General features: G+C 36.0%; 2 protein-coding genes and 3 long non-coding RNA genes across 6 annotated transcripts; 2 read left to right on the forward strand and 3 right to left on the reverse strand.

The window, feature by feature from the left end:
* The first annotated feature begins 11,961 nt into the window (after nucleotides 1-11,961).
* LOC140867068 (uncharacterized) lies at nucleotides 11,962-12,920 on the forward strand. The gene is made up of 4 exons (XM_073272141.1): nucleotides 11,962-12,227; nucleotides 12,356-12,415; nucleotides 12,513-12,559; nucleotides 12,702-12,920. The coding sequence occupies exons 1-4, from the start codon at nucleotides 12,030-12,032 to the stop codon at nucleotides 12,787-12,789; spliced, it is 393 nt and encodes a 130-aa protein (XP_073128242.1). The 5' UTR covers nucleotides 11,962-12,029; the 3' UTR covers nucleotides 12,790-12,920.
* Nucleotides 12,921-14,056: 1,136 nt separating this feature from the next.
* On the reverse strand, nucleotides 14,057-14,840 carry LOC140864903 (uncharacterized). The gene is made up of 2 exons (XR_012144410.1): nucleotides 14,640-14,840; nucleotides 14,057-14,348 (listed from the first exon to the last, which is right to left on the reverse strand). It is a non-coding gene; the product is annotated as an uncharacterized lncRNA (long non-coding RNA).
* Nucleotides 14,841-15,345: 505 nt separating this feature from the next.
* Nucleotides 15,346-16,276, reverse strand: LOC140864902 (uncharacterized). Its single transcript, XR_012144409.1, has 2 exons — nucleotides 16,059-16,276; nucleotides 15,346-15,657 (listed from the first exon to the last, which is right to left on the reverse strand). It is a non-coding gene; the product is annotated as an uncharacterized lncRNA (long non-coding RNA).
* Nucleotides 16,277-17,215: 939 nt separating this feature from the next.
* LOC140864901 (uncharacterized) lies at nucleotides 17,216-19,096 on the reverse strand. Of its 2 annotated transcripts, none has more exons than XR_012144407.1 (3): nucleotides 18,868-19,096; nucleotides 18,005-18,662; nucleotides 17,216-17,658 (listed from the first exon to the last, which is right to left on the reverse strand). It is a non-coding gene; the product is annotated as an uncharacterized lncRNA (long non-coding RNA). The 2 variants fall into 2 exon arrangements; XR_012144408.1 differs by lacking the exon at nucleotides 18,868-19,096 and adding an exon at nucleotides 18,716-18,861 and having other exon boundaries at nucleotides 18,005-18,631.
* Nucleotides 19,097-21,982: 2,886 nt separating this feature from the next.
* Nucleotides 21,983-23,891, forward strand: LOC140894748 (myb-related protein 330-like). The gene is made up of 3 exons (XM_073303347.1): nucleotides 21,983-22,478; nucleotides 22,567-22,696; nucleotides 23,087-23,891. The coding sequence occupies exons 1-3, from the start codon at nucleotides 22,346-22,348 to the stop codon at nucleotides 23,703-23,705; spliced, it is 882 nt and encodes a 293-aa protein (XP_073159448.1). The 5' UTR covers nucleotides 21,983-22,345; the 3' UTR covers nucleotides 23,706-23,891.
* Nucleotides 23,892-24,457: the final 566 nt, after the last annotated feature.

Here is a 24,457-nt window from a genome sequence, read left to right on the forward strand (position 1 = left end):
CTGAGGAGTCTAGATTCTGAAAATATGACGCCAAAGGCCGATATTCGGTGCGGGATGATTACAAGCTGGATATAGGGTGTTATGAGCCGTCTATTCATAGCTCGAAAGCAAATTTAAGCTCTTGGTGGAACATTATCTGGAATATGGATATTCCTCCTAAAGTACGCATCTTCTGGTGGAGAACATTACAAGATATCATCCCTACGGAGATGAACTTAAGGAACCACCATGTGCCAACTCTAGGGATATGTTGGCTTTGCAAATTTGCTATTGACTCGACCTGTCATGCGCTTTATTGGTGTCCTGCTATCAAACCATGCTGGAAAGGTACCTCTTTCAAACTCCATCTTAAAAACGTTCAGCACTTAACTATCATTGAAGTATTCCTTTGGATGAACATAAGACTATCTCAAAGGGAGTTGGAGCAATTTGTGATGCGCACTTGGGCTGTCTGGACAGAACGAATGGGAATAATACATTGTACTGACCGTAAATGGAAATTAATTGATGTTAATTGGTGTGATTCGTTCCTTTGGGATTATCAAGCTGCTCAAAATGCGACTAAGATTGGAACTGATAATAGACTCAGTAGCTCTCGATGGACTAAGTCAGCAATGAATTGTTTTAGGTTGGAGGTAGATGCTGCATATAATGAGAACTAAGAGAGCTATTCGGTTGGGGGTGTGGTCCATGATCATGATGGAAATTTATTGCTGGCATTTGGAAGGAGAACAGGGAAACCACCCTCGGTGGTCTATGCAGAACTCTTAGCAATTTATGAAGGAATGAACCTGGTGCGGGATCGGCATTTACATGTTCATGAATTTACGACTGATTCTCTCATGGCAGTGCATGCAGTCACTCACCCTGAAGAGAATTTAAGTTACATAGGTTTGATTGCTTCAGATGTTCGAGAACTTCTTGTTGGTTTTCATGGCTCTAAGTTCTTCCATGTTAGAAGAACGGCAAATGCAATTGCACACTCTATTGCGTGTTTTGCTATTTCCTCCCCCTTCCAGTTTGTTTGGAAAAGTGAAGATTTTCCTTTGTGGTTGGTGAATCTTGTAATGACTGATTTGTCTTTGTCTTAATATTATTACAAGTTTTTACCGTTAAAAAAAAAAAAAAAAGTTCATTCAAATAAAAAAAAATTAAGTGCCTATAGTATGGATATCTCGCTCAAATCTCAGTTTCAGTTGCTTTTAAGGTCTATTATAAGTTTGGGAAATATTTTTGTCATTCCAAATAACTTTTTTTGCTTGTCCACTAGCTTTTTTAGGTTTAGTTTTGACATCATAATTTCTGAAAATGCTACTTTAGTTCATCTACCATTGGAATAATCATTATTCACTATTCACCGAAAAATGTTGATTTAGTTGTAGATAAAGTACTTTTTGGTGTAACAGTTTGAATTTGAAACATCCTAGAACTTCTAGTGAATTTTTTTTTAAAAAAAAATAACTCTCTAACTATAAAATAATAAATATAAATATATATATGCCCATACATATATATATTGTACTTTAAAAAAAATACTTTACTTAATTTAAAATACATATACACAATAAATACAATAAAAGTACTCGCATGCAATTAAATACTTAAAATTAATTACTAAATAATCATTCATAAGATTGCCATAATAAAATTCCTAAATAATATTTCTTTCACCAAGATTAATGAAAACTTAAAAAATAAATACTTAAATCTAAAATCCATGCAGGTACGAAAAATCTATAATAATAAAACATATGCGGAAATAAATGTTCTAGTCTCAACATAAAATTCATCTTAGAGCAATGGTCACGGGTTCTAGCCGCTGGATACTCATACGCCCTCGCCGCCAGTCGGAAACACATTAACTTCATTAATATTCTGCTCACCTGCACCATTTAAATCTAGTGAGCCTAGAGGCTCAGCACGTTCTATCTTTATATAACAAAATGAAACCACACACAAGCACACATCATATAAAATACGTGAATATAAATATACGTGCATGATCTTAAAAATATATGCATATAGACATGAATAAATAATTATAATGCTTCATCATCATGCTAAACATAAACATCATATTTAATAAATCTCATAAAATGTCTTATCATAATTTCTTAGTTCTCAACAGGTCGTATCCATGTCGGTGGCATCATACTGAGCGATTGCTCAATCTATAAACCAACGTATGCGGCGGTGGGGTTTCCACCTCTGTGCTGCCACTTCACCAGCCCTCTCAGCTGGATCCATAAGCTCATCATACTTATACATCATTAGGAAGGTCACCGGGCCCAGGTATCCCGGCCTCCAACCACATCACTTTCCACCTTCACTTCAACTTCCATAAAAATATTTTTCATAACATGCTCTTAAACTTATCATGAAAATTCTTAATGATGCATGAACTTAAAATTCTCATTATTTCTTTATTTTCATGAAAATTTGCCCGTAAATATATATTTAATTTATTTTCTTAAAAATCATACTTATATATCTAATAAAAATGCATGCATGAATTAAATATATATTTACGGACATTTATTTTCCAAGGACTTGTTCGAGCTGTTGACCACTAGACTTAAACTCAAAAATTCCTAGACTGGCTCAAAAACCCAAAAGCCCAACCTGACATGGCCCATTAAGCTTCATGGGCCCCCAGGCCCATGAGAAACTAATGGGCTCACTTAAAATATAAATTAAGCCCATTAACTAATAAACTTAAAATTAAATTAATAAAATTTATTATTTAACCATTAATTATAAACTAGACCAATAAAATTATTAAACCCGACTCCACTTGGCCCAATAATTTTCATGGATCACACGGCTCATGAAAAATTAGTGGGCTCATTTCATTAATTATTTAAGCCCATTAAACTAGTCCAATTAATTAATTAACCAAGCCCAAACCCATAAATTGTTAATTAATATCTTATTTAATTAAAATAAAAAAACACCCGAGCCCAACCAAAATAACACGGACCCGAACTCAAATAACTTGACCCATACATTTAGACCCGACCCGGACCCAAAAACCCGGACCCGGCCCACTAATACCTAAAGCTCAAGCTGTGCGCCCCTCCCTTCCCTCTCACATGCACTCTCACGACCACAGTCCCTTACCTCCTTGTTATTGCCCAGCTCCGGCCACCCCTAGCCGGAGAGTCGCCGGCAGGACCACCCCAGGGTTCTGTCGTCACCCTAGACCAGCCCTAACCCATCCCCAAGCCTAGCATGGAGCAGCCGACCCCCTCTCATCCTCACTTGCTGCGCAGATCGCACCTCCCTCCACCTGTGAGTTTTCTGACCAGCTCCGGCCACTAGCGACCGGAGCTCCGACACCTGGACCACCCCGTGGTCCAGACGCAACCCTGGGACCAAGCCTGAACCGAGCCAAGCCTTGCATGGCTCGGCCAAAGCCCCCAAACCTCATGCAAAAACCTGCGCGTCCAGCCCTACATGGCTCCTATTCAGCCTTTAACCAGCCACTTCTAGACCTTAACCACCCACCAAAACCGACCCTAAGGGACCCTAGGTCAGACCCCTAACCAAGGGGCAGCAGGTTCGAACAGTACATGGCAAGAGACAACTCAAAACTGAGCCATATTTGCAAAAACGTGAGTAACATGTAAAATCCATGAAATTTGTCATTCTAAACCATATGCTCATGACATATCAGATCTTGTATGCCAAAAATCAGTATAATATAATTTAAATGGTGTTCAATAAAAGAATCAAACGTGCCTTGTTGAAGATTTGAACAAAACGTTGATATCGACACGTATCAGGCTCGCCGGGACGACGGGACGACGAAGAACACCAAAACCTTGAAGAGATCGGCTAAGAGCTAGTGTTTTCTGTCAAAAGTCATGAGAATGGTGGTGAGGAAGAAGGGGTGTCGGCTGAGTGGGGTTAGGGTAGGGTATGAAGTGATTTTTTGGGTTTTTTTAATTGGGTTGACAATATCTTCAAATATCTCAATAAATTAATATGTCAATATTATACTTTAAATATAAAGTTTTAAACTCCTAAAATATTTAAAAGTCTGATAACACAGCCAAAATCCCGAAATATAAAAGTAGGGAATTTTTAAATATTAATAAAAGTCATTAAAATGACTTATTTTGGCTAAAAATAAATCCTTAAATAAATATATAATTAAATACTAAAATTTTCTTGACAAAATACCTTAAAATAATATTTTAAAGCTCCTAAAAATTCATAAAAGAATTTGGGTGAAAATAACATCTCGTCCGTCCACGGCCCCGCCTATGCGATCATAAAATAAACTTTCTCAAATAAATTCATAAATCACATCAAACAGATTTAAATGCCGAAAAACAATTATTTAAAACATTCAAATAAATCATATAATTTAAATAATCACTCATAAAAATAATTTGACACATTTTCACATTATTTTAAAATTATTAAATCCCCTAGTTATGCATGCGGATTTACGTGCCGAATTTCTGGGCGTTACAATTCTCTCCCCCTTAAACGGAATTTCGTCCTCGAAATTGAAACGAACTCTAGGCAAGAACAAGTTTCTCCGTGTAGTTCCGAATCGAGCAATCCAAATACGACAAATTTTGAAACGACCCTAACTCTATAATAAATAAATATGCGGAAATTTTTTTTTTTTTTTTATACTTACTAAATAAAATATGTACATATATGCCCATACATATATGCACCGGATAAAGATATTTAAAATGAATAATCAAATAAATACTTAAATAAAAATGCATTCTTAAAAATATAATAAATATCTGAGTCAAACATTAATTAAAATATACTGCATAAGTAAATAAAAGTTTGCATGCACTGAAAATATTAAATAAATATTCTAGACCCTCAATCACTGAAAATAATAAAAATGTATCATGCTGACAAGAACAATAACAGGCATAGCGACTCAGAATATTTCACGGTCACGGGGCCATTGCATGCATGCTCATACGTCCTCGCCTCCGGTGGGTACAATGTCATCCTCAACGTACTCACCTGCACCATACCAGTGTAGTGAGCCTAGAGGCCCAACATGCTAACATAACAAGGGTTTAAAATAATTTAAACCAATTTAATACTAATACATACGTATACATGAATGAACATGCTTAAAAATTACATAACATAACTTACTTAAATAAACATAATACATAACATAATACATAACATTATTGAGCAATTTATTTTCTAACATAGCATGGTTGTATCCGTAGTGTAACCTTAAATCATACATTAAATACTGATCAGCGTGGAAACCTACGTACGTGGCCGGTGACGAATCACCTCTTAAATTGGCAGTAAACTGCCCTTCAATCATATGGGGACGAATCCCCCTTAAATTGTCACACTACTTCAACTTCCAACATAAAATATTTTTATTGCTCAACTTAAACATTAAATCATGCATAAAATATTATTTCATGAATGCATGTACTTGAATAAAATGCGTGTCCATCATATATATTTAATTTAATTTCTTACTAACATATAAATATTAAAATAACTTAAATGCATATAAATAATTAAATATATATTCAGGACACATGCAAATTTTCTCATGGATGGTCCTGGACTGCTGGCCCTACACACAAGCCCATTAACTTAAATCTGGCCCATTAACATACTTAAGCCCATTATTTCAAACTTTAAGCCCAAATAATTATTCTAAGCCCAATTAAATTAATAAAGCCCATTAAAATTACACTAAGCCCAATAACACTTAAACTGGCCCATTGGACCCAAAAACCCAAAGATTGGCCCATTAACTTTTATGGGCCCAAAAGCCCATAAAATAAATGGACTAACTTAATTAAAATTTTAAAAGTCCAAATAAAATTATTTGGGAGTCCAAATAATTTTATTCAATTTATTTGACTCAAAAACACATAAATTTGTAAAATACTTTAAAAATAAAATACTCGAGCCCGGCCCACCAAACTCGGACCCGGACTCACTAACCCGACCCACTACCTAACCGAACCAACCCGGACCACTCAGACCCGACCCAGACCCCTAACCTAGCCCAACCCGATCCCCCCCTCTCCCATAGCCTCTCGGCCGTGAGCAGCAGGCCCTCTTGGCCTGCTGCCGGCCGGCTCCGGCCGCCCCTGGCCGGAGCGCCGCCGCCCGGACGTAGCCCACGTCCGGGCGGACCTAGCCTGACCAGGCCCCAGCCCCATGCACGACCAAACCAAGTTCCCGAAGCCACCCCTTCCGAAACCCTAAACTGTGACCTCCTGGGGCCGATTTGATGTAGCTCGGTCATAGCTCCCTTTCCAGCCTGAACCGTCCGACTCCAACCGACCCGAAGGCTCCCTAGGACCCTCTTGACCCAACCCTCAGCCCTGAACCAGTCCATGACATCAAACAAAATCGTGAACCATGGATATGCACGCAAACCACAAAACTTCAACCGATTTTTCTGAAAAGTAATGAAAGAAATTCGATGTCTACACATTCCATATAATATACCACTGATATCGTACGAAAAATGGGAAAGAAACATGCCTTTCACCGATTTATGGAGTTTAGAAGCATGTACGACGGACTTCGGGACGACGGGACGACGACGGGGTGTCTTGGCTGCTTGGAACCTTCGAAAAAACTATGGAGTCACCTTGGCTTGAGGAAGAAGATGAAGATGAAGATGGAGAATGGGGGTGGTGTCGGCTGATGCTTGGGAAGGAGGAAGGGGTCGGCTAGTAGGTTTAGGTTTTAGTTTAATTAGGAAATAGGGTAATTAATTATATAATTAAGGATATAACATATATATAAAATATAACTTAATTAAAATTCTAAAAGAAACCTTTAAAATCTGAAACATAAAATAAAATCTCGAAATATAATTTTAGGGGAATTTTAAAAATAGTAAAAAGTCAATATTTTGGCTAATTTTTGAATAAAAAGGACTCCTAAAATTATATAAAATTAAATACTTAAAATTTTGAGATAATAAAACTCAAAATAATATTTTAAGGCTCTAATAAGGCTCATAAAATAATTTGGGTGGAAAGTTGTCATCTCGTTCGTCCACGGTCCCGTCTACGCGATCAAATAATAAAAATACTAAAAAATCATAAAAATCACTAATTATGGGTTAAATGCTTAAAAATAAATTAAATCATGCATAAATAATTCACATAATTATTTAACCCATAAATCATAAATTTAAATAATTAAATATCCTAATTATGCAGGCGGATTTATGTAATTAAAAATACCGGGTGTTACAAATTTAATGCATTAAATAAAATTACCCGTGATGCGCAAAGTATCCGGTGCTGCTTCCTCTGCCTGCATCACATAGACTCGTCCTGCAACATTCTTCTTGGGACAATGCATCATAATGTGTCCCGGTTCCTTGCATGGTAGCACATGCCTGATCCCTTCATACATGGTCCTGGATGGGGCTTTTGGCATTTCTGGCAGAGAGGTAGTGCTTCTGCACGAGGAACGATAGCTCCTTGCTTTCTCAGTGGATTTGGGCCTTTCGACGGCCCAGTAAACTGCTTCTTTGCATCCTGCTGTGGATACGACTCATGGTACGATGTTTGGAGCTGCCTCTTCCTCTGCTGCTCCCTCAAGATATCCTTCCTACCCTCCTCAGATCGTAGTGCCCTACTCACCGCTGCCTCATAAGTGGTGACGTTCATCATGCGTACATCATGCTTGATGTCCGCCCTAAGCCCATCAACAAACTGTCTCAATTTCTCCGGTGCACTGTCAGCAATAAGGGGTACGAAGCGACACCCCCTCTCGAACTGTGTAATGTACTCCACCACCGACTTGTCCCCCTGACGGAGACTCATGAACTCCCGGATCATGCGGCTGCGCACATCCTCAGTGAAATACTTGGCAAAGAACATACGTCTGAACTCTATCCAAGTCAAAGTAGGTAGGTTCACGCCTCTAACAGCGCCTTCCCACCAAGAGGCTGCATCCCCTCTCATCATATAAACTGCACACTTGACTCTGTCCACATCTGCAATCCCCATGTAGTCAAAGATAGACTCTAGTGATCGGATCCATCCCTCGGCAATGAGCGGATCAGTGGTGCCTGTAAACTCCTTGGGTCCCTTCTTCCGGAACCGCTCAGCCACATCCTCATCGTGGGTAAGCCTAGGCCGAGTAGCTTGCTGCTCTAACAAAGCAGTGATCCCAGCCATCATGGTTGCATTGGCCTACTCCAATACTGAAAGAGGGTTCTGCGGAGGTGGAGGTGGAGGTGGAGGTCCCCCGCGTCTATTCATCTGTCTCGGAGGCATTCTGTACCACCACATATTTCTTTACGTAAATCGTCATGCATAACTAATATTTTTGACTTTAATACTGTCGTAACTTTAAATTCTCATTTTCATAAATCCATAAAACATAACTCCTCTGTCCCATGCATAAATCATAATTTAAAACACTTAAAACTTACAGACTGGCAGTGCGGTTTCTGAGCTCCGAGTAGCAGGCTAGTCACCCTCCAAGGACCAAGGCTTTGATACCAAATGAAACATCCTAGAACTTCTAGTGAATTTTTTTTTTTTTAAAATAACTCTCTAACTATAAAATAATAAATATAAATATATATATGCCTATACATATATATATTGTACTTTAAAAAAATACTTTACTTAATTTAAAATACATATACACAATAAATACAATAAAAGTACTCGCATGCAATTAAATACTTAAAATTAATTACTAAATAATCATTCATAAGATTGCCATAATAAAATTCCTAAATAATATTTCTTTCACCAAGATTAATGAAAACTTAGAAAATAAATACTTAAATCTAAAATCCATGCAGGTACGAAAAATCTATAATAATAAAACATATGCGGAAATAAATGTTCTAGTCTCAACATAAAATTCATCTTAGAGCAATGGTCACGGGTTCTAGCCGCTGGATACTCATACGCCCTCGCCGCCAGTCGGAAACACATTAACTTCATTAATATTCTGCTCACCTGCACCATTTAAATCTAGTGAGCCTAGAGGCTCAGCACGTTCTATCTTTATATAACAAAATGAAACCACACACAAGCACACATCATATAAAATACGTGAATATAAATATACGTGCATGATCTTAAAAATATATGCATATAGACATGAATAAATAATTATAATGCTTCATCATCATGCTAAACATAAACATCACATTTAATAAATCTCATAAAATGTCTTATCATAATTTCTTAGTTCTCAACAGGTCGTATCCATGTCGATGACATCATACTGAGCGATTGATCAATCTATAAACCAACGTACGCGGCGGTGGGGTTTCCACCTCTGTGCTGCCACTTCACCAGCCCTCTCAGCTGGATCCATAAGCTCATCATACTTATACATCATTAGGAAGGTCACCGGGCCCAGGTATCCCGGCCTCCAACCACATCACTTTCCACCTTCACTTCAACTTCCATAAAAATATTTCATAACATGCTCTTAAACTTATCATGAAAATTCTTAATGATGCATGAACTTAAAATTCTCATTATTTCTTTATTTTCATGAAAATTTGCCCGTAAATATATATTTAATTTATTTTCTTAAAAATCATACTTATATATCTAATAAAAATGCATGCATGAATTAAATATATATTTACGGACATTTATTTTCCAAGGACTTGTTCGAGCTGCTGACCACTAGACTTAAACTCAAAAATTCCTAGACTGGCTCAAAAACCCAAAAGCCCAACCTGACCTAGCCCATTAAGCTTCATGGGCCCCCAGGCCCATGAGAAACTAATGGGCTCACTTAAAATATAAATTAAGCCCATTAACTAATAAACTTAAAATTAAATTAATAAAATTTATTATTTAACCATTAATTATAAACTAGACCGATAAAATTATTAAACCCGACTCCACTTGGCCCAATAATTCTCATGGATCACACGGCTCATGACAAATTAGTGGGCTCATTTCATTAATTATTTAAGCCCATTAAACTAGTCCAATTAATTAATTAACCAAGCCCAAACCCATAAATTGTTAATTAATATCTTATTTAATTAAAATAAAAAAACACCCGAGCCCAACCAAAATAACACGGACCCGGACTCAAATAACTTGACCCATACATTTAGACCCGGACCCGGACCCAAAAACCCGGACCCGGCCCACTAATACCTAAAGCTCAAGCTGTGCGCCCCTCCCTTCCCTCTCACATGCACTCTCACGACCACAGTCCCTTACCTCCTTGTTATTGCCCAGCTCCGGCCACCCCTGGCCGGAGAGTCGCCGGCAGGACCACCCCAGGGTTCTGTCGTCACCCTAGACCAGCCCTAACCCATCCCCAAGCCTAGCATGGAGCAGCCGACCCCCTCTCATCCTCACTTGCTGCGCAGATCGCACCTCCCTCCACCTGTGAGTTTTCTGACCAGCTCCGGCCACTAGCGACCGGAGCTCCGACACCTGGACCACCCCGTGGTCCAGACGCAACCCTGGGACCAAGCCTGAACCGAGCCAAGCCTTGCATGGCTCGGCCAAAGCCCCCAAACCTCATGCAAAAACCTGCGCGTCCAGCCCTACATGGCTCCTGTTCAGCCTTTAACCAGCCACTTCTAGACCTTAACCACCCACCAAAACCGACCCTAAGGGACCCTAGGTCAGACCCCTAACCAAGGGGCAGCAGGTTCGAACAGTACATGGCAAGAGACAACTCAAAACCGAGCCATATTTGCAAAAACGTGAGTAACAAGTAAAATCCATGAAATTTGTCATTCTAAACCACATGCTCATGAAATATCAGATCTTGTATGCCAAAAATCAGTATAATATAATTTAAATGGTGTTCAATAAAAGAATCAAACGTGCCTTGTTGAAGATTTGAACAAAACGTTGATATCGACGCGTATCGGGCTCGCCGGGACGACGGGACGACGAAGAACACCAAAACCTTGAAGAGATCGGCTAAGAGCTAGTGTTTTCTGTCAAAAGTCGTGAGAATGGTGGTGAGGAAGAAGGGGTGTCGGCTGAGTGGGGTTAGGGTAGGGTATGAAGTGATTTTTGGGTTTTTTTAATTGGGTAGACAATATCTTCAAATATCTCAATAAATTAATATGTCAATATTATACCTTAAATATAAAGTTTTAAACTCCTAAAATATTTAAAAGTCTGATAACACAGCCAAAATCCCGAAATATAAAAGTAGTGAATTTTTAAATATTAATAAAAGTCATTAAAATGACTTATTTTGGCTAAAAATAAATCCTTAAATAAATATATAATTAAATACTAAAATTTTCTTGACAAAATACCTTAAAATAATATTTTAAAGCTCCTAAAAATTCATAAAAGAATTTGGGTGAAAATAACATCTCGTCCGTCCACGGCCCCGCCTACGCGATCATAAAATAAACTTTCTCAAATAAATTCATAAATCACATCAAACAGATTTAAATGCCGAAAAACAATTATTTAAAACATTCAAATAAATCATATAATTTAAATAATCACACATAAAAATAATTTGACACATTTTCACATTATTTTAAAATTATTAAATCCCCTAGTTATGCATGCGGATTTACGTGCCGAATTTCTGGGCGTTACAGAATTTTTTTTATTTTTTATTTTTTGATAGAATGCATAGAATTTGTAAAATTTGTTTTAATTGTTAATTTGAAATGTCTTCATGTTAATTTGTTTTCAAATAAATTGATTTTCATCCTATATCAAAACATCCTCAAAATTTTTATCACCTTTTCACTAGTAGTTTTATGTTAACTTGAATATTAAACATTATGTTGGCTGATGGATCAAAAGAGCCGAAATTTATTAATTATTATTATATTAATACCAAAAATTGAAAATTTAATGAACAAAAACAAAAGTAAAACAACGATTACGTTGTCGAGGGAAACAAAATTTATTTTTATATAAAAAATTACAATATATAAATATATTTTTCCGTAATATAAAGATATGGATGCCACAGTTTCATTATTATCCATTCAAAGCCCAAATTTCTGTAAAACCAAAAAACAAGAGCATCAACAGTGGTCGAGGAAAACGATGAAGAATCTGTGCTTGATCAGTAGCGGTAGCAGTAGCCTCGCCACTCAAGCATCGATGATGTTTCTTCTCCAGCCCCACATTACTATCAGCACTGCGGCCTCAGAGAAAACAGGAAAGCAGAAAATTATCAGAGAAAGAAACACCATCTTCACACTGCAATATGCAGCAAAATCTGCTGGCTTCTCAAAGAATTCTGTATTTTAGCTAGTTCTTCCTCACATGATCATTTACTTCAAACTAAATTTTTCTGTATATCGTTGTTCTTTCAGATTTAGAAGCCATATATTCATTTTTATAGTATATAGTTTTCTACGGTGTTTCAGATTAGCAAGAACTGCCAAAAATGTAGAGGGCAAGGTGCCATTGAATGCCCCGGATGCAAGGTTCATGTTAATTAGCCATATTATTTATTTTATTATTTTTTATATATACTCTTAATTTGGGACTGAAAGAGCTACTGTTTTCAAATTCATTATGCAGGGAACAGGAAAGAACAAAAAGAATGGAAATATATTTGAGAGATGGAAGTAAGTTAATATTTAAGCTAGCTATATACATACTGATTTAATTAATTTGTAAACCGAATATATATATAGAAGCATTATATTGGAATCTGATTTTGTTGGTTCGTGAGATATGATGATTTCGAGTTTAATTAAAATGGTGAAGGTGCTTCGACTGCCAAGGATTCGGGCTCAAGAGTTGTCCTGTTTGCGGCAAAGGAGGATTGACACCTGAACAACGAGGAGAAAGATGATGAACAATATGCATATATTATTGAAAGTAAATATGTACTTATTTAGCAAGATTACATTCCGCGAATTTATTCATGTCATGTGTTCTTGTTACATGGATACAATTAGTACAAGGTTTAAGCTTAACTCACTACAGAACCATACATTTCCTAATCGCAATACACCGAATTCCCATCTGAAAGGTGAAGTGTGCAGCCTTTAGGAACCCGACAGCAGTTGCAACTGGCTGGAGTCACAATCGTCCCATTGCAACTCATGTATTCCACATCCAAGCAGAACAAAGGGCACACCAGTACTCCCATGGCTACCTCATTCATTCCCAACAAAAGAATGCTTGCTGTGCAATCGCAGAGAACATCACAAACAAAACCGAATAATATAACTTCATATTTTTAGCATATCTCCTAACGAATAATGCAAGAGATGGGGGAACATAAGCATGTATGTGAAGAATATCCAAGACGAACTTTATTTGCATATCTGTAACACATATATTGCGACGAAAGAAAATTACTCTAGGTCTTCAAACTCGAACTCATAAGATAGCTTAATCCAACTTCATGACTTTTAACATGTCTAGGAATATTTTGATTATTAATTATTTCCCTATTAATAAGTAGCAACCTTGATTGTTCAGAAGGAAATTCAAATTTGATCAGTTGTCTGCTCAAATTTGATGATTAGGTTAATATACAGGAGAGCCGCACTTACCATACAAGAAGAGAACCACAACTTGAGACTTGTTAGCAGCTGCAGCCAGCCATTATTCGTGCCTTGGTTTTGGTTTCTAAGTGGGTATAAATTAAGCAGATTTTTTCAAAGGGTGAATGAGTTAGCTATCTCTATAGGATAATGTGTAGTCAAAATAGTTGAAAATTGATGCCCTTAGGCAGCCATGTAGTTGATTTTTTATCGGCAAATGGCTAGTATTGTACATAGAAAATTGATCTAATTGGTTTCTGAATTCTGCATACACAATGCATTGGTCAAATAGCATTAATTAATTGATCACTTGATTCAATTCGAGTCATTAATTTCAAGATAATAATGGGATGACATTCCCTTGATTTGCCTCATGTTATGCCAGAAAAGTTAAATCGCCTGAACAATTTTTATGCAACGCATGGTGATCATCCGATGCACGTACTAATCTGAGCGATTTTGTGAAGTTTTTGATAACTTTAATCGATCCACGTTTGTGTATAAGCATAGTTATATATCTAAACTGCGGCTAATCAATCAGCCAATAAATAATGCATTTCGAGTATGTATAACAAAGGTACCACAAATTTATTCATGTGTTCTTATTTTATTACATTGATAGAATTGGTACAAGCTGGTAAATCTTCATTCAAGGAGACAACTTGAATTTCTTAGGCACAATACTCCGAGGTCCCATCTGAAAGATGAAGTGTGCATCCCTTAGGCGCGAAGCAGCAGTTAATGCAACCCGGATACGTTGTTGTCCCATTGCAAGTCATGTATGCCACTTCTAAGCAGTACAGAGGGCACGCCTTCACTCCAATGAATGCTCCATTCATTCCCAACAGAAATATGCTTGCTATCATGAGACACCAATTATATCAACATTATAAATATATTCCACAACAAAAATCTCTAGTTTAGCAGCTAGCTGCAACATCACAAACAAAACACACTCGGAGAAATGGGAAGCGGTCGTTGGGAGAAACAAATTAATTCAACAAACACTGACAAATATAAGAATATTTGGATTATTATGAAGCCGCAACCGTTCTTGAAGCTACGGGGAGTTCAAAGCTACATAGTACTATATCTCCAAACAAACATATTTGATCAGTGCCTACTCAAGTTTGATGATAGCAGCACTTACCATACAAGAAGAGAAACACAAGTACTTGAGACTTGTTAGCAGCTGGAGCCATTAATTAGTCTTGCCTTGGTTTTGGTTTCTAAGTGGGCAACCAGAGCTAAAAACTGAACTATGTAAGCAGATTTTTTTTCAAAGGGTAAATGAGTTAGCTATCTGATCTATAGGATAACGTGTAGTCAAAATAGTTGAAAATTAATTGAATGGTTTTGGGCAGCCATATAGTTGAATTCTAAGCTATCTAGCTCTATAGGATAATGTGCAGTCAAAATAGTTGAAAATTGATCATGACCTTAGGCAGCCATATGGTTGAATTATCGGCTAATGGCTAGTGTTATATGTAAATAGAAAATTGATTTGGTTTCTAATTTCTGCATACACAATCGTCAAATATATTACATTAATTAATTGATCACTTGATTTAAAGCGAGTCATTTCAAGATAATAATGCTATGCCAATGCCCTTTCCCTCAGGTTATGCCAGAAAAATTGAATCACCTGAACAATTTTTATGTTAACCCATGGTGATCATCCGATATTGCACGTGCATAATTTGAGCGATTTTGTGAAGTTTTTGGATAAATATTTTCGAACAATACCTCCCTGTGATGGGTAAATTTCAGAACTTGAATAGATCCACGTTTGTGTATAAGCGTAATATAGCTAAACTATACGGGTAATGATCAGCCAATAAATAATGCATTTCGAGTACGTATAACATATTTATTATTTAGTAAGCTGGTACCAGAAATTTATTCTTGTGTTCTTATTATTACATTGATAGAATTGGTACAAGCTGGCAAATCTTCATTCATTGAGACAACTTGCATTTCTTAGGCACAATACTCCGAGATCCCATCTGAAAAATGAAGTGTGCATCCCTTGGAGAAGCAGCAGTTAGTGCAACCCGGATACGTTGTTGTCCCATTGCAAGTCATGTATGCCACTTCTAAGCAGTACAGAGGGCACACCTTCACCGCTCCAACGAATGCCCCATTCATTCCCAACACAAATATGCTTGCTGTCACCAAAATCAAAATTACGCACCACAACAAAAATCTATAGTTTAGCAGCTGCAACATGCAAAGAATGAACATCACAAACAAAACACACTCGAGGAAAACAAATCAGGAGCTATTGGTAGATGACCGGATCATAATGAAATATCTGAGATGGAGCATATGTATGTTTTAATGTTTGTATGACATTACTATGATATAAAATACCAGCATATTAATTCAACAAACACCGACAAATATAAGAATATTTGGATTATTATGAAGCCGCAACCGTTGTTCTTGAAGCTGCGGGGAGTTCAAAGCTACATATAGTATATCTCCAAACAAACATATATATTTGATCATGAGTGCCTACTCAAATTTCATGATTAGATTAATATACAGGATAGCAGCTAGCACTTACCATACAAAAAGAGGAACACAACTTGAGACTTGTTAGCAGCTGTAGCCATTAGTACTCTTGCCTTGGTTTTGGGTTCTAAGTGGGCAACCAGAGCTAAAAACTGAACTATGTAAGCAGATTTTTTGATTTTTTCAAAGGGTAAACGAGTTAGCTATCTCTATAGGATAACGTGTAGTCAAAATAGTTGAAAATTAATTCATGGCCTTTAATTGGGCAGCCATATATATAGTTGAATTAATCTAAGCAAATGGCTCGTATTATAGATAGAAATTTGATTGGTTTCTAGCTAAATTCTGCATACGCAATCGTCAAATGACATTAATTGATCAGTTGAATTAGTGAAAGTCTTTTGAAGATATTAATTGAATGCCCTCAAAGTTCAATCACCCGAATGCAATGCTAATGGTGATCATCCGGCCGGAATCGAAACACAGCTAGCATTTAAACAATTTTGTAAACTTGGAATGGTACGCGGGTGGCTGCATGTGATGTTTATAGATAGATAAGATAATTTCATATCTATTTGCACCCATAAAATTATTCTAGTCATAATTTGAGTGTTAAGCTTCAGATAGTGTGACAGCCTAATGGTCAGCTGTCATAGTGTATATCATATATCATAATTAGGGAGTGTTTGCAATAGATTCTGCAAAAATCAAAAGTTAGTAGTGTTTGGAAACAAATGTGAAAATCTTAAAATCAAAGTTTGGTAGCGTTTGATAAATAAGTGATTATAGTAAGGGAATGTTTGCAATAGATTGGGCTTTTGTAGAAGTGATTAATTTATAAATTATAAAAAAATTAAGAAAAATCAAAAGTTGGTAGTGTTTGGAAACATATGTGAAAATCTAAAAATCAAAGTTTGGTAGTGTTTGATAAATAAGTGATTAGATTGATTTTAACAATGACCTTCTTATTAGAATCACTTTTGGAGAATCATAATCACCACATGACTAGCTTTTGAATTTCAATTAAGTTAAGCATAAGCTAACACATAATCTAGGTTTAAGAAACACACAAAAATAATTTTTTAAGCCAAAAGCTAACAATCACTTTTTTTTAGTGATTGCAAACACTCCCTTAATAGCATTCAAATTCTTGTGATGGTAGGAAAAATGACTGCTGCATATATGTACATAACACAGAGTGTATACATACATAGTTTTTTGAAGTTTTCGAACACCACCAACGTATTAGCTTATGGAAATGAAACTACCGGTAAGATACCAGATATTTATTCATTATTTTATATATATCTTAGAACTAGAGATCTCGAACTCGAGACTTCGTACCCTTATTAGGACATTGGTGCCACCGGGTCTGTGACATTTATTCATGTCTTCTTATATATATAATGATAAAAGTACAAGGTAAATCTTGGTTCACAGCAAAAGCTTGCCAGCTTTGTCACCCACAATACTGCGAGGTCCCGTCCGAAAGGTGAAGTGTACAGCCTTTAGGCGCTAGGCAGCAGTTGCAACGAGCTGGCTTCACTGTTGTCCCATTGCAAGTCATGTATTCCACATCTAAGCAGTACAGAGGGCACACGCCTTCACTCCAATATTGAATGCTCCATTCATTCCCAACAGAAATAAGCTTGCTATATCACCAAAATCAAAATTAATGACACAACAAAAATCCATGTTTTTAACAGCTGCAACATGCAAAGAATGAGCATCACAAGCAAAACACACTCGATGAATCTGGAAGCCGTCGTTTGGCGAAAACAAATCACGAGCTATTGGTAGATGACCAGATATGTGCATTTGTCATTACTATGGTATAAAATACTAGCTGGTGTTAAAAGTTCGAATTCCTGAGAGGTTAATCCAACAACACTGACAAATATAATTAGAATACTTTGATTATATTAAGCTGCAACCTTTGTTCTTGAAACTGCGGAAAAGATGAAATTCGATGATCAGACAAGGGATAGCTGCACTTACCATACAACAAAACGACCACAACTTGAACCTTGTTAGCATCTGTAGCCATAATTGGTTCTGGTTTTCTGAGTTAGCAACCAGAGCTAAATGCTGAATTATTATTCTAAACACATTCTTTTCAAATGGCAAGTGATTAGCTATCTCTATAGGATAAGGGTGCATTCAAAACAGTTGAAAATCGATGGCCTCATGCAGCAATTGTTGAATTCTCGGGAAATGGTTATCATTATTCGGCATACATAATTGTCAAACCACATTAATTGACAGTTTGATCCAATGAATCTTGGCCAATCAAATTTGGACCATGCTGATAATATTGTTCAATGTATAACACTGTCATAAAATTTATAATAAGCTGAAACAAGATGATCAATATTATGTACTAATAGTCTAATACACACGACACGCTGAATCTTGGCAATTATATATTATCGGCAGATGTACGTTTAGGTTGCAGTGCAAATCAATCTTGCATGAGTTGCATAGATTTTACAGCCTTTATGTGGAGCAAAGCAGCAGTTGCAGGGGGGCTTGAGTTTCTTGGAACCAGAGGAGGGACAAGTCATATAAGCTCCTCTGATGTTGATGCAGAACAATGGGCAGACTTTTGCCTCTGCGTGCTTCACACTAGTGTTGCATCCCATTATAACCACAACTACTGCACAACATTTATTTAGAATTTAGAACTAATATCACCAAATATGTACTTACTTCAAAGGTAGAAAGGAAACCAAATCATAATTTAATTTCCTTCAAAGTGACTCCATTTATGGGCCAGGCTAGGGGCGCAACGAGATCTTCCACTGCCCGAGTAACATCAAAATACTGAAAGAGTAGTTAAGTTTCATTTGAGTACAGATTACCACAAACAAGAAGAGTGAGGAAGCCAGATTTGGAGGAGGTAGCCATTCTTTCTCTCAGCCCTCAGAGCTCTCAACTTTACATCCTAGCTAGTAGTAGGAAACCATGGGAAATTAAAGGAGGAAATAAAATTTAAAAAAAAATTGCAGAAAGAACCCGATGTTTTCTTGAAGTTGCTAATTAAATGACCATTATTTTTAGAGGGTTTACATTTCGAGATTCCAAATTGAATAAGATACTAGAAGTCATCTGGAAATTAAACGGATACCCTTTTCGAGGTGCTAAATTTGCTACTGAGCTCTCTTGGATCAAGGGTCGTGGAAGTCAACAATATCCACCCTTTCAATAGATTATACATTATGAAATATGAGTTATCGCTAAAATTTATGTTTTTTGGTTTTTGGCTTAAAAAATCAGTTTTGTGTGTTTTTTACACTCAAATTTTGCGTTACCATCTGCAAAATTTAATTGAAATCCAAAAATTAGTAATATGGTGATTTTGTGATTCTAAAAAGTGAAAGTATTTTTCAGTTTTTCTTTCACAAAATCTATTTTTTAGGCATTCAAACACACTGTTATTATTTATCAAACAGTACTAACTTCTATTTTTTTTTTTCAAATTCGTCATAATATATAAATGCAATCACTTCAACAAAAATATAATTTATTGCAAACACTCTATTTTGACATACGATAATGACCATCCTGAAAAGCTAGCTAGCCGGTGTCGGATATATGTATAGTTTGTTGTATTGAGGAATAATGTGTAATCTAGATAATACATCAACGTATACTACATGTTAAATATAATCAATCAAAATTCAATTAAACTCGGTTAATTAGCATTATTGTATCGCGAAACCTACATTTAACAATATCGTCGGTATCATTTGGGGCAAGTATATATCACGCCATGATGTGTGAGCCAATACCAGCATCCCAAGAAAATGAATTTCATGCCGAGTATATAATTCATATGGATATATCAGTGCATCCCAAAAAAAATAGATTTCATGGCGATTATATACCTCGTATGGATCATATTTTATGAAAATGATGATTGACCAAATTGCTAGAAAGAAGTTTTTTTTTTTTTTTGGAAGAGTGCTAGAAAGATGTTAAGATACTGTTTGTAAATAATTTTTAAAAATAATTATGAATTTTTCTTTCCAAAATTTTCGATGCGATTCAATTTGCGGTCTATATTAATCATCCATACTCTAGAACTAACTCATACGTACAGTTCAAGTGATGGCTCCTAAGGGCTGGAATATAATCTACTCGAAAGGAGATGGGCTCATAAGTTGGTGGTCCAAAAAGCCCATATTCTTAATGGGTTTTGCCCAGCTATGCTTGTAAACAAAACGAGTATGATTTGTACTTTATTTTACATGTCAAAAATATGCATATATAAATTTGTTACTAGTAACCATCGTACCGTTTAATTATTTGAAAAAAAGTTATATTTTTTTTAAAATGTGTTTTTTGAAGTGAAATAAGGAGAAGTTAGAAAAAAAATTGGAAAAAGGTATCTTTCTAAAACACCATCTAAAGAGAAAAAAATATATATATGTGAACTTTAAGATCAAGTATGTAAAGGTTGGTAAATAAATAAATTAAAATTACTAATATCCCCACACCATCCAGATTATGAGCCCGTTTGGTATCCACGGATTTTTTTTTATAAAAAAAAGTGCTTTTTTAAGCTCTAATCTTGATTTTTTTGAAAAAACTCAAAATTTAGTTTAAATAAATGTTTTTTAAGCACAAAAAATTCCACCCAAACACATTATAAATTAGAAAAAAACATTTTTTTTATAAAAAAAAAAAGTTTTTTCTGTTTGTTTTTTGATACCAAACGGCCTCTATATATCAAATACTCCCTCCACCTTATTTATTTAGGCTTGTGTGTGTTTTCACACAAATTAAAAAAGTGTTTGGAAAATTAAATTTGTAAAACAATTTCACATTTGTCTTTATCTAATGAATATTGTAATAAAATAAAATAATTGTACAAGTAATTAATAATATTATTTTAATATAAGTAAATTAGTAAAAGGGTTAGAAATATAACAATAATATTATTTTAATATAGGTAAATTACTAAAAAAAAGTTGGAAGATAACATTAAATATGGATAATAGACTATATACTTTAGACAATGAAAAATAAATTTACCCTAAATGAGTAGAAGGAAAAAAAAAATATTACGACTAAGTTGATTTTTCATGAACCAAAATTTACCGGCACAAGCTATATTTGCCTCGGATATATAAATGCGTTGACCATAACAAACATTTATCTAACAAAGAGATTAATTTTAACTTCAGCAATATAAGCTTTGCAGCATTAAACTGACTTATACATCAAATAAAGTTATTGGGTGCAATAACATTTTCGTCATTTAATAGGGTAGATAAACCAACCATATGGCAGTTATGTAATGACAATCAACTTTATAATTTGTTGCTAAAATGCATAGCGAGTTCGTGAAGAAAACCGTGTTTAATTTTACACATATTTGTTCATTTGAGTTTTTTTTTTAAAAAAAATTAATCACGATAAAACCGGATCATAAGAACTTGAAAAATTTTGAAATAAGTTAATGGATTTAACTAGAATATTTATTATCTTAATGCAAATATCGAATTATCATCACTAGCTTAAATACATCACGGAATTAAATTTGAAGTCTATTATGATTATTAAATATAGTATGAGAAATTGAGAATATTGGCCAATCCAAGTACTCGATAATTTCCACAACATAATCTATGGTGGGGATATAGACTCCACATTCCCAACGCAAACAAGCCACAGCAAAACGAGGAATCGAAAGCGAAAAGATGGCAGCTTGGCAATTGGGAATTGGGAAACAAGCAACGCGGAGTTCAACAGTTAATTTGAAGCAATAATCAAGAATTAGTCCAAAGTAAGAAACAACAATCAGAGAATAGTGGGTCCGTCTCATGCCAAATGTTTTGGTCTCAAACTCGATCCACTCCCGGTCGGAAAATCTTAAATTTTACAACGTAATAATCATACATCTTTGTGTAAAAATTTACTCCATGTAACATAATATAATATAATATTGATTATTAAAATAAAAGAAAGGGCCTATTCATGTGTTAAAAAGTGTACCAACCTACCAAATCCCACCTCATCCACTAAATACTTGTCGTTCTCACCAACTTGGTCAAACACCCTTTACCCTCCCCCTCTTTTTTTTTTATTTTATTTTATTTTTTGTATATTCTTAATTTCTATTTCTTACTTACCATATTCAAATACAAGTTACTCTTCTGTTTTTACAAGTCTCATCATCATCCAATATATATATACGCATCTTTCTTCCTCCACTTCTCCCATTATACGTAACCTCTCCCATTCAATCCACCATCAGCCAGCACTTGCGAGCGAGAGAGAGAGAGAGAGAGATTCACAGCAAACAAAAGAGTGTGTTGTTGTTTCATATATTTGATGGGGCGCTCCCCTTGCTGTGAAAAAGCTCACACCAACAAAGGTGCTTGGACTAAAGAAGAAGACCAGCGCCTCATAAATTACATCCGGGCTCATGGTGAAGGATGCTGGCGTTCGCTCCCCAAATCTGCAGGTATCATCAAAGATTTTTTTGAGGGATTTTCTTTGTTTCTTGAATTTGAAGCTATAACTAAGAGCTTGTTCTGTTTCATGGTGTATAGGACTGCTCAGGTGTGGCAAGAGTTGCAGATTGAGATGGATAAATTATTTGAGACCTGATCTGAAGAGAGGCAATTTTAGTGATGAAGAAGATGACATCATTATCAAACTTCACAGTTTGCTGGGAAACAAGTATGTATGCATTTTTTTTTAAAATTGTAATATTGTTTTGTCTTTCCTTTGTAAAGATTTTGATTTTGGTTTCATGGATATAGTGGGAAGTTTAGATGGACCGGATGGGTAATTGATTCTATTATTAGCAGTAAAGGGGAAATCTTGGTTTAGCTTATAAAAAGGGAAATGAATATTGTATACTATTTCCCCATGGTTGACTGCTATGGAAGTGAAATTGGAAAACAGGGTAATAAATTCAAGAATCAATCAATCAATCAATTTATTGAACAGAGCAGGCAAAGAATTTTTCTTGGTTGGTTAAAATAAATGGAGTATTTTCATCTGTTGTATGAAAGTTAGAGATTTCATTTCGAACATTTATTTATTTGTGTTTTGTTGCTTCAACAGATGGTCTTTGATTGCTGGAAGATTACCTGGAAGGACAGATAACGAGATCAAGAATTACTGGAACACGCACATTAAACGCAAGCTTATGGGCAGTGGCATCGACCCTCAAACCCACCGGCCACTCAATTCCGCCGCCACGACAACCACCACCTCCGCCGCCGCAAGCACTTGCCTGGACTTCAGGAACTCCGTCCCGATCAACGAACCCGTGGAGAAAATGGTTTACAAGCCAGCGACAGACGACTCGTCATCCGTCGATGACACCAGATGCAACAGCAGCACGACGGAGGAGACTCAGCCTCCGCCGCCACTTCCACTTCGGAGGGAGGAAGCCTCCGCCGCAGCCGCAGCCGCCGCCGCAGCGGCCGCCGTGGATGCAGTGGACCTAGAGCTTTCCATAGGACTATTTCCTTCTCGGTCCAAGTACATAAAGAGCGAGTCTTTCAACTTGTCATCGGCAGAATCCAAGGCTTTCTACGACTTCCTGCAGCCACCGGCGGCGACGCCGAGAGCGGCGGCCGTGGTGACGCAAGCCATGTGCTTGTGCTGGCAGTTGGGATTTCAGAAGGGTCAGTCGTGTAGTAATTGCCAATCTTATGGGCTAGCCAGACCTCGCTGACGCTCTCATTCAATTTGTAGATATTTAGGTTTAGAAATTAATGCTCCTTTATATTAAAATCACCCTTTTTTTTTTCTTTACTTCCTCGAGTTCATGTACTTTGCATACTATAAAGGAGATTTAATTTCGACTTCTATAATATATACATAATAATAATATATGTATGTATGGGGATTATTACCTCTTTTTCGTCGTTATATAATAATAGATTATAATAAATCATCTTACTTGATTTATGGTCGATATACAAATGGATGTACAATCGAGTTTTCGTTTTCAATCCGTCATCTCATCTCAAATTTGATATTTTAATATAAGATGAGTCATTAGCATTGACGGATACACAAGCTTACATGTTCTAGAATTCCTTTCGTATTCTATGTTGATATATTAGGATCAACTTGCAAATGTATAGTTGGTTTAACTAGAGTACTTAGAAAAGTAAATTAATTTAGAGTAACAAAAAGGGACCATAATAGTTTGACACGGGGTTGAACTCTCTTTAATTAATTAATAATAATATAATATAATATAATATAATATAGATAAAGAGGCTAGAGGTATATAGATAGGTCGATGATAAGTACATTTTGTATGCATTATTTCTTGTTATTTTTATGTTTATTTTGTGTGCATTCATTTTATTTTATGTATTTTTATGTGTTTTAAGTGCATGTGTGTGTATTTCACTCATCGGGTTGATTTTGTAGGAAAGTTTTGAAGTGTGAATTATGGAGCAGCTTTGGTAGAAA

The sequence above is a fragment of the Henckelia pumila genome, chromosome 4 (assembly GCF_033568475.1).
Source record: "Henckelia pumila isolate YLH828 chromosome 4, ASM3356847v2, whole genome shotgun sequence".
Lineage (NCBI taxonomy): Eukaryota > Viridiplantae > Streptophyta > Magnoliopsida > Lamiales > Gesneriaceae > Henckelia > Henckelia pumila.

What these genes read in the sequence shown, in the direction of transcription:
- LOC140867068 (XM_073272141.1), top strand. Translation starts at nt 12,030, where the DNA reads ATGAAGAATCTGTGCTTGATCAGTAGCGGTAGCAGTAGCCTCGCCACT. An exon ending in CTGGCTTCTCAAAGAATTCT is followed by an intron (nt 12,228 to 12,355) that starts GTATTTTAGCTA and finishes ACGGTGTTTCAG; the next exon opens with ATTAGCAAGAACTGCCAAAA. An exon ending in AATATATTTGAGAGATGGAA is followed by an intron (nt 12,560 to 12,701) that starts GTAAGTTAATAT and finishes AAAATGGTGAAG; the next exon opens with GTGCTTCGACTGCCAAGGAT.
- LOC140894748 (XM_073303347.1), top strand. Translation starts at nt 22,346, where the DNA reads ATGGGGCGCTCCCCTTGCTGTGAAAAAGCTCACACCAACAAAGGTGCT. An exon ending in TTCGCTCCCCAAATCTGCAG is followed by an intron (nt 22,479 to 22,566) that starts GTATCATCAAAG and finishes CATGGTGTATAG; the next exon opens with GACTGCTCAGGTGTGGCAAG. An exon ending in CACAGTTTGCTGGGAAACAA is followed by an intron (nt 22,697 to 23,086) that starts GTATGTATGCAT and finishes TTGCTTCAACAG; the next exon opens with ATGGTCTTTGATTGCTGGAA.